Source organism: Brienomyrus brachyistius, chromosome 8 (genome assembly GCF_023856365.1).
Source record: "Brienomyrus brachyistius isolate T26 chromosome 8, BBRACH_0.4, whole genome shotgun sequence".
Classification (NCBI taxonomy): Eukaryota; Metazoa; Chordata; class Actinopteri; order Osteoglossiformes; family Mormyridae; genus Brienomyrus; species Brienomyrus brachyistius.
In genome coordinates this window covers 6,353,217-6,371,236 of record NC_064540.1, presented here as the reverse complement: position 1 = coordinate 6,371,236, position 18,020 = coordinate 6,353,217, and the positions used below count along the sequence as shown (strand labels likewise).

Below are 18,020 nucleotides of genomic sequence, written 5' to 3'. Positions count from 1 at the left end.
AATGAAATAACAGGTGGACCAGAATAACAGTTTGCGGCCCACACTATTCAGTATAGCTCAGTAGCACATACAGTGTAGTACAGAAGGGAAAGTGTTCTGCTATATGTTGGCCTGCTGTGTCATCATACCGACAACCCTCAACGGCCATAAAAATCAAACCAATCCCCTCTGTTCATTTATTACTACACAATATATTCAGAACAAGCACCCATAGCAGATCTAGGGGCAATGAAAACAGCTTCTCACACAGAGACCCAATAAAGCATCGAGCAACAAACCCAAGGGATGTTGTACAATAAATCTGTACTGTGTAGTTCAAAGACACTGTAAAGTTCTGAAATGAATCTCCAACATTGCAAAGTATTACAGTATGCAATATTTCTTGAGTGCAATTCCACAGTGTTGTACATAATATATTTCCACTTGTACATATATAGTTTTTATCCTATTGTTATTGCTGCTCTATTCTTGTACTGTCCACTTTCTGCTGTGACGATGCAAATTTCCCACTTGTAGGACTAATAAAGGCTTATCTGATCTGATCTTATCTGATCTGATCTTGTTGATCTGCAGTGTCAGCGTTTTTCGGCTACCGTGCAAATATTGCATTCTAGTCTTGAGCTGTCTCATGGTTTTTCCAAACACATAGCAACAATGAAACAAGAGACAAAACGCTATTAAATTCCAACATGAGAAACATCGCATGCATTATAAGCCTTAAATATTACAGACATACCTCAACAACATTCACAGCCAACTCTGCTATCCTTTGATGTCTTTCTGGAGTCATATTAATCTAAAATTTAAAATAAAATAAAAATTTGCTAACATTAGCTTTCCCTCCAAAGTTTAGGAACCTATTTCCTGGAAACATTTGTAGCATCTGGCCACTTTTGTGTGTCGCTTTCCCGCTATATGACACCCCCAAAAACAGTGGATAAACTAGTCATTTTGTAAGTTATTTGGTAGTTATTGGGAAAACGATGTTTATAATTTATTATTAAATTATGGCCAGTATATCGATCTTTTTGATGTACTGTAAAGTCATTCCGATAAACGCTAGCAAGTTTCAAGCATTAGGCAAAAATATATCTGTTATCGACCCAAATGTTTCTGATGCAGCTGTATAGAGACACAAGCAAAAACCTGTTTATTAATGGATTAAATGTAACTGAGGTAGAAAAAATATTCCAGTTGCTCAACTTTCACTCCACTACTTTCAGCTCTTTTCTGCAAACAAGTTAGCGCCGGGGTTTGTGGTCAACCAATCAGCAACATTATCACTGTAAGCGTAAGAACTGTGTCTGGAGTAGGTACTCAAAAAGGGTTCCGGCACTGCAAGGAACTACAGTCTGACAGCACTCCTGCAGTGGGAACGCAACAAAAAGTTCCAGTTCCTGATAAAGGTATCTGGTGGGAAAGCACCTAATAATAGCATATTTATTACGAAAAAAGCAGCTATTTGTTTGACCCACCCTTATTTGTAATTGGTAAAAAATAATTGGAAATAAATGCTTGTTTGTAACCCTAAGTTTTTTTGAAGTTTCAAATGTATATCAGTGATGAGAAGGAGGATAAGTATCTGCCTGGACAGGTGTGCTGTTTGCCTACCTGGTATACAATGTGTCTGTCCATCTTGTCTCTGTTTTTTTGCATAGATGTACACTGTAGTCACTTTTAACATCAATGATGGTTATATACATGGAATATCCGGTGCTAACGTTTTAGGATCTTGTGTGTAATTATCAATAAAACTTAATGATTTTTTTAAATAAACCAGCTTCTGTTTAAGGTTACTTATGATTCAGAGTATGATGTGGGTCCTCACCATGTTTGATCCAGATGCATTCCATCTTAAGGACTTTTTAAAATCCAGCGATCCATTTTCCCTCACCACCTTCACAGTGTTGACATCTTGGGTGGGGTGCTGGTGCATCACATGACACACATTTGTGTCCACAATCAACTTAAATGCTTTGATTGCACTACTTGCAAGCTTGATTTTTGCAAGCTTTTATATTATGTGTGTATATATAGATTATAAATGTGTGTGTGCGTAAAATATGTTGCTTTCCAAGGCTAAGGCCTGTACTTTCCTTCATAGCTGTAGTTATAGATGCAGACATCAGGTGGCGCTCTAGTCAAAGACACGTTTGCTGTTTAGCATAAAGCTCAAGAAACTCTCAAAGTGATGATCCGCTTTATGTCCCCTGTTTACAGATACGAGGATTTTTGTCGCGATTTGACAACGTGCTTCCAGCCAGTCTGGCTTTTGACAAGTGCACCGCCTGTTCGCCAGTCGTAAGTTATACCCAAACTGCCGACATTTAGGAATCTTTTACGAAATATCTCATTTTGTTTCATGTTGCTCCCTTGAATTTCCAGTCAAGTGCCTCGATGATTAAAAATCATACCTATCCAAATACACGACTTGGATTACAAAATTCCTACAGGTTATTTAAAAGTAAATATACAGGAAAGTGTTCTTCGCAAATACATTTACAGTATGAAGAATACAAACACGACCCCCTCCAACAGAGAACGAGGCGGGTGGGGTGTGTATTTTACTATGAGGCCATATGGTCTCAATAATGCTCTGGTTGGTTGTTGATGTCATTGTCAACATGCAAGTAATTAACCCCCACGTTTAAGTGACCCCCACTCCCCATCTGATGGCGGTGCTTTAGTGTTGAAAGGACCATATCTCACTCATCGGGGGGAGCAGTTCAGGCTCTACGGTTTTGGCTATGGGTCCACTTTGGGTTTTTATTGCTATCTGTTGGAAGCCAGCGTAGCGGAACAGCCCTCTCTCCCTGCGTAAATATGGGCCGCTCTGTGCAGGCCTTACTGGTGTAAACATAATGTAGTATGCCAGGGGGTGGACCAGCTAGCGGCCTGCTCACCTCCCCCCCCCATCCCAGCCCCGGGTGTTCACTCACCCATAAAAACAAAATGGTTCTTCAGATCCTGTAATTTCATATAAAACGAGTTCAGTCAGCAAGGTCTCAGTGTTTAAAAGTTTGATTATAAGATCTTTCTCCCACCCCACATTTCATAAAAATAAGCTCTCTGTATACTGCCGTAGACCCGTATTGCTAAAACCATGTGCAGAAGAGACGTAACTGGGTCAAAGAACAACATCTTTCGTGATGCGGCATCCTATTTTTGCTTATGTAAAAATTGTCCTCCTTTCCGATAAACAGATCGTGGTTCAGTAAGTCAAGACTCTTCCCTTAAAATTCATTTCCGTTAAACTTCATTTTTTTTTATTTCTTAGAACAAGAAGGGTTTGCTTTAGTTGCATTATATACAAAATTCCACTTTCAGATCTATCAGAATATTCACTTTGTATTTTTGAAATGACCTGTATTTCGGAAATAAGCTTCCTCAGCCCCTGTCAACAATGGGAGATGTGGGTACCATGAAAACCAAACAGTTCATCCCGTGGCCGAATAGAGTCTGTTTGCGTTTTTGTTTTACTTTTTTTTGTCCGTTTTCTTTTGGCACATTAAAATGGCTTCCTAGTACAACTGCATTTCTTTAGAATAAGTTATGGTGGGAGGGACTTGACACTTTCAGAAACGCCCCTGTGGCAGGAATGGTTCACAGTGACCGGTGTCCCTCTAAGTCCGCTCTCCAGCACAGTATTCGGAATTACAAACAGTCTGCCATCGTGCCCGCAGCAGCCGCAAAGCCTCTACTCGAGCGCCGTCAAATTATCTCTCGCCAAGAAAAATTAAAAAACAAAAAAAAAAAACCACCTAGTCCCTCTAAACAATTAGCGAGAGATGGTTATGAGAAGGGGGGGGGGGGCATGACCCATCGTGCTGCATGGGCCTTATATAAACCAGATGCGAACACTCCCACACTCCACCCCACCCCCGTGTCACGTCGTTTCGGGGTTTTATGGGCTGCATCAGTCAAAGCTTGGGATCATGGGATATGAGTCTGGAAAACATAATGAAATCTTGTAAAGGTTCCACTGCTTCTGTTTCCATGTTGCTAGGCGAAGGTTAGTTTATGGCGCCTACCTCTGGAGTGCCTTACGAATGCAGCTGAGCGACATGGGGCGTGTTCTCTGGGGCGCATGTGTTGGATCCAGAATTCACTCAATGAAACATGTCAATGTTGTGAAGCCAGTGTTTGTTATTATTTTGTTCAAACCTGATGCCGTTCCCTCCTGCGGGGTACGCAGTGGTGTCCGGTATACAGTTGGTTAGAAATTGCACACCAAGCAGGTATGTACCTGTCCGACCGCCATTTTCTTTTGGAGGGTGTCTGTGATGAGATTTTGACACTGAAAATGCACCGTATTCTGTCCAAACCAAAAAAAAACTACAGTAATTAGTATGGTACCCCCCCCCCCCCTCCGGCCACAGGTACTGGATCACTATGAGCGAGAAGGCTTTGAGTTCCTGTCCAAGGTCTTCAACTCTTCACATTCCTTCCTTGAGGACCTGACGGGGTTGACCCTGCTGCACCAGGAGACGCAGGCAGCAGAGGTAAGACTTCACCTGATTTGACACCTAGTGGCACAGTTACGAGACTCTATAAATACTGTATAACCATATGGAATGCAGGTTGTGGTAGGTTAGTTTGTATGGAATAATTTAACTGAATAATTAAGGTGATGATGAGATGGTAGGATGTTCTTTTTCTTTCTGTGAATCTAGACTGACTAGTATACTGACCTGGATTGCTGTGGGAACAATGGGCTTGGGGAAAGGCCCAGATGTTGCTGAGCTGAGTACCCCGCTCCTGCCAAGAGGGGTCAGTCATTCCCGGCAGAGTGTTTATTTATAGACTGTACCAGTTTTGGACGGTCTGTTTCAGTCTTCAGCAGCACCATAAATCAGAAAATGGCTGACAGATGTTTAGCCTGGCTACATTTTAATTTCGTATACATGTAGCCATTGATCTTTGTAATAAATGACCCGTTGAACTGGAAAACGTAATCATTCATTTGTAGCATTATATTACGAGTCATCCAGAGACTATAAGCATAGTGAAAGAGATGTTGAACCTGAGTAAGAAAACCTTGCCCGTAGTTACGTTCACATTAAAACGGCCTATTGTCAACATTTCATTTCTTGAAAAATCGCTCTTAGGACCAAATGGAAATCAATTTCTTTTTTGTATTACTTTCTTGGCCCACAAGACTCACATCTGGATTTCATTTTTAAAACTTTGGAACATTTTAATGTTTTCTGACAACAGTCAGAGGTTGGTATACAGCTTCATTGAAGCTCTCACATGACAGATGTGACCTGGGAGAGGTTTTTTGGAACTGTGGGAAAATCCCAAGTCAGCACTCTTGTCTCTGTGCCGGTACCAGGATCAGCGGAAGGCTCTAGTCATCCTGGTAAGAGTGACCAGTGTGCATATCAGCTTGTGTTCGGACTTGTATGGAGGTGTCAAATTGAGCTATTGGGGACAAATGAGGACATGATTAAATGCAGGTCATTGCTTCAAGATTGTGTCTACTACACAACAAGTGCTCAACAAGTGTCTCTTGCTGTAAGTGATGATGATGATGACAATGATGATGGAGTACTACTCTGAAAGGGCCTTTCTTGCAGAGTACCGTCTTGTGACCGTGATGCAGCCTGGTGACTTTGGAGGTTTAATGCCAGATAGGGTAGAGAGGTCTTGTGACAGCCGATATTTGGACTCTACATTTACTGGCAGTTGGGTGACGGCGCAGACGGACCCGCATTGGAAATGATCTCCCATCCCAGCCCCCACGTGGGCCCCTCATCTACGGGCCGTGTGGCCTTTCTGTCCGCATAAACACATCCTCCTTTTTAACGCGCTATTTGCTTAACAGCATGACTCACTCACTCTGTGGAGTTGAACTCCCCCTATCCCTGCAGTGCCCCCCCCCCCCCCCCGCCCTCCCAGGAGCACCAACCCATCATGCAGCTCAGTTGAAATGTTCCCCTTCGGTGCGATGACATCTAAGATTTAAACTACTAAAGCATCTTCATTTGTACTGCTTTTCAATTTATTCTGACCAGGTACTTTCATGGGATCCTTTTCTCGTTTTGGTCCTGCCTTGAAATTTTGTCTCTCTTCTGGCATGTCTCTCTCTCTCTCTCTCTTATTCTCTCTTGCATCTCCATCTGCAGTTGGGTAACCGATTCCCCTATCTGTTGGGCGGGCCGTGGGTGAATAGCCAACAAAGATTTTTTGACCCCCGGACACAAAGGCTCTCTTGTTAACGTAGGGACCCGTGCTGGATTCTCTCCGCTCATGTCGGGGGCCCGTCCCTATCGTTAATAAGACCCCTGTTGTCTGGCCTCGATGGGCAGGAATGCTCTAGTGTCGCGTTCCGTCACTCTGCTTGTGATGGGTCCCATCAAGTGCTCCCTTCGTCGAGCTGTATGTGCCTGGTCGGCAAATAAAATGCGTGCCCTGCAGCCCCCTTTCCCCTCCCCCTACCTGCCCTCTCAGGAGGAAGAGGAGAGATGATGAATAAATTAACGTGGAATATAGTCACAGGCTTGTGTCAATTTCTGCTCATCCTGTGAAATGTTATGTGTTGCTGGGGCATGTGAATGTTTGTCTATGTAAATGGAACCTGTGTGTACAGCCCTGTGTGTACAGATCATTTCACCTCGTTTATTTTGTGTTTTTAGTTATATCTTGTAACTTCCAGCGGAGGGCAGCAAGAGTAAAGTACCACACCTAAAATTAAAAGTCTTGTTGCTTTGCAGGAACTTTTGAGACCCTCTCTTGTATCAATAGAATTTAGGCTTTATGTGTAATATGTGGGCCCTTGGTTTATAATACTATTCTATATTTGGGCGTTTTTACCAGCGAAGCTTCCTAGTACCCCTCTGGGCTGGGTTCCTCTGGAATCTTGCCTGGAGTTGGACCAGCTTCTAGGCTCTTCTCCAGCAAACTTGGGAAAGAGGCTGGTTAGACTCAAACGGACCCAAACCGTGCCTCTGCCTTCCCCAGCTGTACCATCAGAGCATGAAGTAGAAACGGGTCTGGTTCCTGAGGCACCGCGAGGCGGAGCAGCCCCTCCAGACCTCAGTCTAAGCCTTTGTGGCTTTGTGGATTGGGCTGTGTGCACTTCGGCCTAAAAGTGCTCCTGAAAAGTTCAGAAGCAAATTGTTATGAGTGGTTGCCTACGCAGAGTCCAGGAAGTAGCAGAAGTTTCAGCCCACAGATAAATCTGTGTCCAGATTGCAGGTTGGCGTGTTTGCCTTTTCCTCCGGACATCGTCAGCCAGGCAGTATATAACCTCTGGGGTCCTAATTTGAGCTGTCCCTTATTGCCTGTGACACACGCCTCTGGCATCTCTGCTGCCTCAAAGTTAGAATGTGTGATGTTCAGAATAGCTCCCTCATCCTAGCCGGCTCGCCAACGTTTGGGATGATGCCCCCTCATGTGTGTGCATGGGTGTGGCTTTTTTTTTCATTCACATATGCAGTTCTCATAAAAAATGTATTATATTTTAGATCTGACTTTGTTTTGTTTAATTGACTAGGACATGAAGGCTGTCCTCACCCCCCCTAGACAATATCAAGGCCTGAATAATATATGGGGAGGTAAAGTGACCCTGCAGGCCAGTGGCGGTGCAGCTAGGCCGCGCCTCGGGGCTGCGGGTGGAGATCTCACAGGGCCTTTCTTGCCTTGCTGTTGCCGTCAGGGGTCCATACACAGCAGCCCTCCATGGCGCCATAAAAGATTTCTTCCCATAGTCGTCCGCAGCGGGACGGTACACGTTTTGGTTTTAGGTTTCAGCTCAGGACTATTATGTATCCGCATGCACTTGCGGCCAGCATTAGCGAGGGAGCTTTTATTCATCCTCGCACCGCGGGGGCGCCTCCTCTCACAGCCTCCGCATGTCCCGCCCATGACCCGCCGCGGATAAAAGATTGGCGATTAATAAATAAGGAAGGGATGCGGAGTGTGACGTGTGAGGCGGAGCCGGCGTGGCGGCGGGGGCCCCATATGCGCGTTTGCGGCGGTGCTTAGCGACGTCGCGCTTCTCGGCTGAAGCCCCGAGGCCGGCGCCCCATGGCATGGCCGGCGCCCCATGGCGGGGCTGCTTTGCTTGCGTGTCTCCGGTGTCTGTTTGCCCAGCACACGGAAACGGGCCGATGGCATCCTTCCCAGGTTTTTGTGTGCTGTGCTCTGCCAATGATCTTTTTTTTTTTTAAACATTTTTCGCTAGGTTAACTGCTGTGGACTAACGTGATAATTCAGAGATTTGGAAAGACTGTGATGCCAGGCGCCCGGACACCTGAAAATGCTGGCTACCGAAGCTGCTGTCTGCGTCTTACTTTAGCCAACACCGTTATCCAAAGTCATGTGCGTTGCATTCTTTTGAGAATGCAGCGAGCAATTAATTAAGGGTTTTTCTCAGAGGCCTTGGGATTTGAACCAATCAGAAGCACAGCTTCCTAAACCACCAATCCACATAGCCCCCGCAAGTCACCAGAGTGATTTATTCATTATTCGTTTATTGCACCACCCCTTGATATTAAGGGTAGAACCACATAAACGCAGACTCATCGATTGAACCTTATCGTAAATATTTTGTGATTTAAGTGCTGTTAAGTATTATGGCCTTATTGTCGTTTTTTTGTTTTGTTTTCCAAGCAACTCGGCAAGTTATAACGAACTCAGAAACGCGCATGGGCTGTGCTCCGCGTTGTCCCAACCGCAGGTACGTTTCCCCCTAGAATTTAAGGGCCCTACGGCAGTTTGATTCAGCAAGAAGACGAAGTCGAAGTTAAGTACACAGGTTGGTAACAGGCTCGATTAGTGTGGTGCCGGAGGACTGAGACACAGTGACAGACGTGTCCACTGTTTGAGGCCTATTTCGTAACTCCAGGGTGCTGCTTGCTCTGAGTCACTCTCCGCTCCCAGTGGTTAGTTGCCACAAAATATGGCTCCTTTTTTTTTGTTGACCCAAAGCTCCATAGGATCAACGTGTCAGTGCAGCCAGCCTGTGTTTAGGACCTAGACCTGTGAATTATAGCCTCCACGATAAAGGTTTAGGTCTGACAGTCCCCACACTCTGTTTTTCTGTGGATTCCCCTTCGTAAAAGTTTTTTACTATTTGCTGGCTTGCTTCACTTATTTCGTAATCATAATTCTTTTTTTTCTTCTTTTTTTTCTTTTTTTTTGCCTGGAGCAGCTTGTTAAGGGGGCGGTTGGTGGTTCTCAGCCAAAGCAGCCAGAGCCTGAATCATAACTCGGAGTGGCGGGGGGGGGGGGGGGGGGGGGGGAGTGCGCAAGTTTCTACCTGCAGGCGGCTTTTGAAGGCTTCTTTATGCTTTATTCAGCTTTTATAACTGCTGCCTTTTTAGGCTCATTCTATGCACCTGACTGGGAACCTGACCCTTCTGCATGAATCTATCTCCAAACTGATTATCCACTCCAGGGTTGGGAGGGTTGGGAGGGTTGGGGGGGTTGGGGGGGGGGCTGGAGCCGATCCCAGCCAGCACAAGGCAGGGGAGTGCACTGTACTGGGTGCCATGCCATGAGTTGTTTCGTATGAAAGAAAACTTGCATAGCAGATCATGTGGACATGCACGACCTACAGTAATAATCACATGGACTTAATTCTCTAGGAGGTGACGTGTGCGTATTTGTGTCTTACACTCTTTACATGCGTCACGGCATTTCACGTAATCCATTCATTTAATTTTATTTATAAAAGAATAAATCCGGGAGCTGCGACCAGATCTTGGTTTTCAAAGAGATTTTTTTAATTAGTATTCCCGGTTTGTCAGACCTTCCCTTTGTTTTAGTTTGTTTTGCTGTATTCCTAGTTATATAGCTGCTTTTGAAACTTGAAAGCACCGCCACGGTCCTGCAGTTGCGTAACTCTCAGGATGAGGCTTTGGCCTGAGGCGTCCTCATCTGTGTCGCATGTCACGTTAGTGCTGGAGGGTTCTGCATGGGGCGGCCGGGCCTGTTCCCGAACCCTGACTGGAACGTCCCAAGATGACTGGGCGTTCCTTCCTTCCGGAGAGTGACGACCTCGTTACTGCCAAGTGCGGCTTCTGGTGCCTTCTAGCCTTGCACCTGGTGGGAAAGGGGCAGGGGGCAGTGGGCAGTGGGGGGGGGGGATGTCCTGTCTGCCCATCCTATCCACTTCCAGATTAAGTGGACTGAGAGCCACCATTCAGTAAGCAACCCTGTTGCCCATGATGCGTCAGAATCTGTCTGAATTCACACCCAAAAATCTATAGCATGTTAGCTTCTGACTCACTCCACTGCACGTCACTGTGCTTCTCTATGTTACAGTAAGTCGCCTCTTCCCCCAAAAATAGATATTGGGCAGTTGCCACAGTAATTATCATTTATGTTTGATGTCTGAAGCGGCTTTAAAGTAAATACTAATGTGACAATTTGATGGGCATAAAGTTGCCAACTTGCCATAATATGACTATACTAACCCCCCCCCCCCCAAGCATAGGCTGGTTACCCTTATGAGAACTAGCAGTTTGCACAACATGGAAATGGAAGTCAGTGGCTGTTTGATTTTATAAACCAGTGCTGTTCATCATAGCACTTTGGGTATCTTAAAAACAGTGAAACTCTACAAAATCAATAACTGTCTTTTACCTGTTACTGTACATGTTTTCCATCTGTTACTGTGTGCCTTTGTTACTCCTGACAAAGGCCCATTGTCTTTGTTTCACTTGGGTGTAAGATTTCAGTAGTTCTCACCTGAAGCAGAGTAATTATGCGCATAATCCCATTGAGTGGCAAGCAGCTAATTAATGCAGCTGTTCTTGACATTGCCTTGAATCGCATATAGACAGTCAGTGTTAACCTTTATCGATGTTTTCATATAGGGATGAAGGCCATAATGTTTTAGGAAGCTATGCAAGATATTCTACTCTTATGTAAAATACTTTACCAGTTTATTTTCCCTGAAGGAATGTTTTGTTCATCTTAAGGTCAAACGGAGAGAATCTGTGGTCTTAGCTATTTCTATACTTGGAAAATGACCGCCAGTGGGACGTGACTTATGCTTTCCGTGCTCCACCAACGTGCGTGATCAGCTCTCTGGGTTTCGCTATGTTTAGTAGATCCATCCACAAGAGACGAAAGGCTGATTTGTGAACCGTAACAGTCTACGAAATTGGCGCAGATGTATTGCGACGGTGATTTCCTCATATGCGAACACTCAGGTTGTTGGAGACCACTGACGCGCTATGTATTTGGCGCGGGGGATGGGTGGAGGTGACTCTTGGTTCCTTAGTCAATCTTCAACAGTCTTATTTAGTTGCCTCAGACCTGTTTTTTGCCTGAAAACGACAGCAAACCCGCTAAAGCCTTGACTTGTAGTCAGCTGGCAGTTCAGTGATGGATGGATGATTTATTTTTTTTCTTTGAACCATCTTTCTGCTTATAACGCTCAGTGTTCAGGAGGATGGGTGGTTGCTGTGCTTCCTAAGTAGACAAAACTTAGACTTGTAGAAGGTTCCTCCTATACAGATCAAGGTCTTCTCCTCTTCTTATTTATTCCGGGTCAGACGGAGAAGGTCTGAAGCATTGAGTTTTTCCAGCATGAACATTTCAGCTGAGGTTTGAATACAGAGAATAACTTTGGATGAGCTTGGCTTCATATGTAGGACAGGAAATGTGTCACTGGGAGAGAGCGAGATGGGGGGGGGGAGGAGTGAAATCCAGCCAAGTCAAGGCAAGCAACCCCTCCATCCAGAGCAACAACAAACCACAGCTGTAGCCTGCTAGGCTACCACACCCTAGAGAGAGCAGCGTTTGTTTTTCTAGCTGGTATTTGTGTGGATCCGGTGTAGAAGGAAACAGCCTAGAGGAGCCATTCCTCTCGGCCCATCTTTGCGTTTGTTCACAGGCCGAGCCTCAGCCATGGGCCAGCTGACAGCACTTTGGTTTGTTTGTGATACGGAGATGTTCAGCGTCCCTCGAGTGTGATGGATTCAGCTTTGTGTTGGGGCAGAGAAGGGGGCTGGTTGATAGTAGCTGCTGAAGGGTGGGATCCCAAGGGCAAGTCAGTAAAGTAGGGGCCCCGGAGAAGGGGGAATTCCCAGAGTGGTGCAGAAGGGTCTGGAAACTTTCCGTTTCAGCATGAATTGCTAAGGCACAAGGGTGGATCGAAGGACTTGCTATGCGGGAGGAACTCATGACCCGCATGGGCCCTGAATACTGACTAAGCCCTCTCCCCCCATAGTCACCTTCTGATGGCTGGTCTCTCTGTAGACACTCCAGGTGCAGATCTCACCCCATGAAAAACATTGAGACATTTCTGTCACTTTATAAGTATAACTACGGTATTATAGGTCATTAAGCAATAGAAATGTTAGCGGGCCTTTACCAAAGCTCTGCGGGCATCCTGAAATCCATACCTGGCTCCCCATAGCCACTTCAGAGAAACTCTACATGCGTTCTTTTTTTTTAGTTGGTCATAACCCCGCTTGTCTCCCTGTGCACTAGAGGCGGAGCTACTGGAAAGTGGAGTGTTTGTTGTGTCCAGCTGCATCCAGCACAGTATGTTGAGGAAAGATTCATTCATTGGGTACTTGGTGTGGAACATTTCCAGTCAAGAGTCTCAGTTTGAATCAAGTCTGAGTCAAGACTGAATGTGAAGTGTTGCCTCTGCGCACAGCAGATCATTCTTGGGTGATGCTGGTTTTATTTCGGAAGGACCACTGATTCTTGATTTGCATCGAATTGTCAGGAGGCGGGTCGTTCTCCTCTGATCATTCTCGTTGAGCTCTGTCGTTGAGGATGGGCTGCATCAGGCCTGCACGTGACGGTGAGGAAATGGAACTTTGGGAGGGGGATCCAGCCCGTCCCTTCCTGCTATTCTTCTGCCTTCGATGACGCGTAGCCAGTTCTCTGCAGGCTTGTGGCGGTCGCTCAAGAACGTGGCGAAAGCCCGAACCGGATGATCTCACGCTGAGGCCACATCAGCACAGCAACCCAGGGCTGGGTTCTTGTCTTGTCTTGTTTTGGCTGTGGAGAAAGATGGCTACTGCTGGGCTATGAAGGTGAACTCTGTGGGTTGCACGCCTTCAGAGAACAGTGACAGAGGACATAATTCAGAGTTACTTAAAATTTGCTACATATTCAACATAAGGATGTTCTTTCAATGAGGTGACATCCATCCAGCTCATTTATCTGTAAACGAGAAACGTTAAGACTTCTCAACTTTTATTGGGAAGTTCACAGTGCTCTTATTCTTAAATGCTTTTGTCTTTCCCCCAATTAGGTGAAATTAATGCAGTTTTAATTATAGAGGTTTTTTTTTTTTTTTTTTTACCAACATCTACCTCAGTATTGTGGTATCTCCATCAAAGATTGTGTCCCTATTCAAGAGTACATTGAATATGTATAGTTGGCCGGCAGAACTGAGGACTTTCATATTAAACGTCACAAAGCCTCCCTTTGTTGGAGGATGCTTGGAGCGACTTAAAAGAAAACCTTTTTGCCTAAATCCCCTCCACATACTGTTTTGTGAAGCTTGTGGTGTTTAAAAGTACACTTTGTGTTGAGAGACAGGGATCGAGTCCATTGGCTCTTGGGCAATTTTGGGCTGTGGTACAATGTCTGACACAGTCAGCAAAGTGATGCCAGCTTTGTCTGTGTGTCAGGAGGGCTTGGGGGTAGGCGTAGCTAGAGTTCAGCCGCTTTGGACCAGCCTGTACCGGTGTCTTCCAGGCCACATCCAGCCCCTACTAGATGGGACTTGCCCTTCCTGGAGGAACTTGAGTTGCCCCGTGGGTGTTTACGTAGTATAGCCCGTAGCGTCACCTTCCTGTAAGGGTTTTGGCACCGTGAACAAAGACATTGTGACACCCACTGGAGAGGAAAAGGCAGGAAAGTCCACAGGAGGGAAGTTTAATCATTTGCGGCAGTGCCAGCACAATTGGTATCGTTTGCTTAATGAGACACGCTGACTAGATGCTTGATACTTCCCGCTCGTACTCTGTTGTTCCCCCTCTTGATGACTGTGAAGCGTTTTCAGGATGAGTGAGAGAGGGAGGGATTAAAGGGCTGGGTGCCAGTTGACATAGTCTCAATGAGAGATCCACACACCTGTGCAGTCTGGCTCTGCTTGGCTTGGCTTGGCTTTTTATTTCCACACACCCCCCTTCTCCTTTGGTTAACCACAGTGCCGCTCATTCAAAGGACCATCTACAGACCTGCCCGGTGAACATGAGTGATGTAGGGCTGTTGTCAAACCCAGGGAGCCTGGAAGGTGGTACGCCAGCTCTGACACAACCCCCCAGCAAAGGTTGAAAACGCATGCACGCCTCTGTGCATAAATGCAAGTGCGTGCAGAGTAGCATGGTAACACAAAACACACTCCACGTGCACCAGGTGTGAGATCAGGGGTATGTGCCTAATTCAGACAACGCAGAATATCCTGTAAAGGCAAGGTCACCGTTCGACATGTTAAAAGGTAAAGCAGACCTTGAAAGTGAAGCAAAATAGTTGCCATCTGTGCTGATTCAGACCCGGGGGGGGGGGGGGTTCATGTTGGATGTGTGTGTGATGAATGTTTCAGAAACTCTGGAGAGTTATTTACTAGTGGTGACTAACTCTGGTAGATTTTAAAGAGTATGTTATCATTTTCCATTGATGACCTTGTGGAATGTCAGTCCATTCACCAGTGTGCGTCATGGAGAAGAGTGTGTGTGTGTGTGTGTGTGTGTGATGAGCTGATGGCTCATAAGAGACATTTTAGGCTCCCAGTGTCACCTGTAATTGCCAGTTACTGTAATCGGTGGGAAGATGGCACCAGAGTGAAGAGGAATCAGTAGGGGGACAGAACGTGTCTCTACTAATTAGGCCAGACCTTGGGTCTCCAGCCTTCACCTACAAAGGTCAGCAAGATGAGGAGCACCTCCTGGGCTAGCAAAGCCCCATCTCCATTTCCACCTCTAACTACCGCAGGGCTGAATCCTCCAATAATTCCCGAGTGAATTACTAGAGGCTACAGGCTTTGGACAGTTTTAATGATGTTCAAGCAGGAATTACCCTTCTGACTCTTTGGGCTTTCACCAACTGCTCCATCCCCGAACACTCTGTGAAGCCTTTCCAAATGGTGAACCTCCTTCCCACGTGTCCCTTGGCTCCGTGTCTCATTTGTACTTTAACTGGTTTTCCTTGAACTCTCCAAGCATTGTGGGAACCTTTTTTCCTCACCCTTTGGTCTTTTCACGCAGGCTTGCTTGAGGAAGCTCCCCCTGTTTTCTTGTCTCTGTCCCACTTGTCTTGCTGAGAAGCATGTACCGCAGTGTGACATAGAAAAGCGTTGTTGAATATGTTGCTTATTCATCGCGCAAAAGGCTGACATCCCTCATTACCCCTCCTAGCCAGCTGTGGAAGTAAGCCAACGTGGGATATGATCTCTTTGGGATCATAGACTTGTAATATGACCAACACATCAAAGTGGTTGAGGAATTTGGCCTGGTCTGTTAGAATTAAACCATCAGTACTCTGGTTGTTGTGATTGTTGTTGTTCAGGTTGGTAAGAGTTCCGACTATAGCTGTTGCTTATTGTTGATTGAGGTAATTAGTAGGTGCTGATGTTAGTGTAGGTTGTGGTTTGTGGTAGCAGCAACAGGGAATGAAACCACTAGTCTCAGTTTATATATGTATGTATATATATATGTATGTATGTATGTATATGTATGTATGTGTGTGTGTATATATATATAAATAACCATATATAAATAAATGTGTATGTCAGCTTTATGAGAAAAGATGCATTTACTTACTATTGCTATATCATGCTTCAAACGAATTAGTAAACTTTCTCGGATGTCCTCTCCTAATCCTAAATCTGTGTTTCCTGTTAAACTCGTTTTAGTGACTAAGATTGTTACTTACAGACAAAAATTAGCTGGTTCAAAAATTCCAACAGCACAGTAATCTTGGCTTTGGGGGAAAAATACGCTCATGAGCATGAAGTGATCTGTATTACGCGGTTACCAAAAATCCCAAGCATCTGCAGTCTTCTCAATGAGACCGTAGTAACTGTTTGGCTGTTTGGCTGTAGTTTCAGGTTATACAATTCTGCCTCACTCTCAATAAAAGATCATGTGAACAGAGCTCATTTTGCAAAGAGGGTTCGAAGAGCGCTTATTTTTGGCACTGACTCAGATGTTGAGCGGAGTTGCTGCTCACATCTTTAATGATTGCTAAAGGGGGGGGGGGATGCTGTTTGGTGCTGTTGTTTCACTGGGTTGGGCAGCATTTCTGTTTCCTTCGGTTGCCCATTCCTAGTATGGTAACTCTCATGTGGAAGAGTAGTCTGTTCTCAGTGAGGATAAAAAGTGAGGTTGTTGGCCTGCCATCCACATTGCAAAATTGTGTCTAAGCGGAGCCGGATCTTATCAGCTCCTTGGGAAATCGTGAATGGGGAAGGGTCAGCACAGGCCACTGCCTCAGAATATCTGTCTGAGAACTTTCTTCTTTGAGCCACAGTCAACAGGAAATGGATTTTTTTTTTTTTTCGGTCCGAGGCTGGAAAAGTCTTTCTGAATTTGACTGAAAAAATCTGGCCAAATGGAATCAGAAAAATCCCACTAAGTGCTTTAAAAGCATGTAAATAATTCCTGATTCTGCTGTCCCGGAAATACAGAAGGAAATGCTGGATCAAAATGAAGAATAGGTAAAATGGGGCTTAATCCCATTCAAAATGTCTAGTTTTTGTCATCTTAAAATGAAATGAAAACCAATTTAAATAATCCATGGTAACCTTTAAGGTTATGGGGGGGGGGGTACATTGTTGAAAAGGGCCTGAAAGTGAATGAACCAAAACACTTTTGTTGGTGTCTTAATGGGGATTGTACTTGGTTACTGAGGGAAGTCCCAGAAGGTTTGTTTGTTGCACAGTGAACATCTGTTCAGAAAACAATGAGCGATGAGGAGGTGACGAGATCTTCTTGTTGAAACTTGCAGATCTAGGGGGTTGTAAAAAGATTGCAGCGGCCATAAACATATCGCTGAAAGCTGTGAAGAAAATAGTTGGCAGAAATAGTTGGAGGTAATCTGAAACCACCGAGATGCACCAGGTGTGTCTGTACCGAGAGGAAGCTCCCTATGGAGACGATGAAGAGGTCAATGGCTACCTTAGGAGCTGCAGGGTCTCGCAGCACTCCATGCATGTAGCAACAATTTTGCATGCGCTGCACTATTCTGAGATGAGGAACATGATATTCAAGAAGAATCTCAGTCTTCCTAAAGCTGTAAAGATGTCTTATGTTAGCGACAAGCTCATTTGGGTCCTCTGAAGCCAGGCCTATATCTACTGTCAAGCACCGTAGTAGCAGCATCATGCGCTGGGCTGGTTCTCTTTAGAAGGCAATGTGCTTCTCCTCTGGATAAGGGGATCATTCAGTTTCACATGCGGAGATCCGCACCTGTTGCCCTCTGCAAACGCCAAAATCAGTCACTTCATACATCCTGAAAGGAAAAGCTGATATCTGAATCAGTGGAGAGAATTCTGATATCTGCTCAGTATTAAGCTGGAAACAAAATGGTTATGTGTATTAATTCAATATGCATTACCAGAATAGTTTAAAAGGACCGCAGGCTAAGCTGCAATTTCAATGACGATATATATAATTATAGTATGAATGTCTCTTGAAAAAGAAAGCATGGTAATCTTGCCAAACACACGGGGTGGGGAGTTGCCCTCTGATGTCACACATTTTTTTGTGATGCTGTTACATATTTTATATCTATTTTATAGATAAGATATTTTAACCAGTGGTTTTTGACTTCCAGAATGGTTCTTGTATCGTCATCCAAACAAATACAAGTTTGCATATTTAATGCAAAACTCTTTACATCCATTGGTGAGATGGTGTGTATTGTGCCCTGACATAATCTGTGAATTGCGGGGACTGTATACTGTCCTTGCTTTGTAAGCCTTTGGTGTTCAAACTGGGCATTAAAGTTCCATGCTGGAACCTGACCCTTTTCCTCAAAAATCAGAAGTCCAATTGCCTGTAGATGGAGACTTCTTATACGAGTATAAAATATTAATT

The 18,020-nt window shown here is 44.9% G+C and overlaps 1 protein-coding gene across 1 annotated transcript in view; it reads left to right on the top strand.

Moving 5' to 3' along the window:
* atg7 (ATG7 autophagy related 7 homolog (S. cerevisiae)) overlaps positions 1-18,020 on the top strand; it is a 46,571-nt gene that overhangs the window by 26,352 nt on the left and 2,199 nt on the right. Inside the window, exons 17-18 of the mRNA XM_049022097.1 lie at positions 2,221-2,301; positions 4,380-4,502. Coding sequence (XP_048878054.1) covers positions 2,221-2,301; positions 4,380-4,502 — 204 coding nt within the window. The remainder of the gene's footprint in view (positions 1-2,220; positions 2,302-4,379; positions 4,503-18,020) is intronic.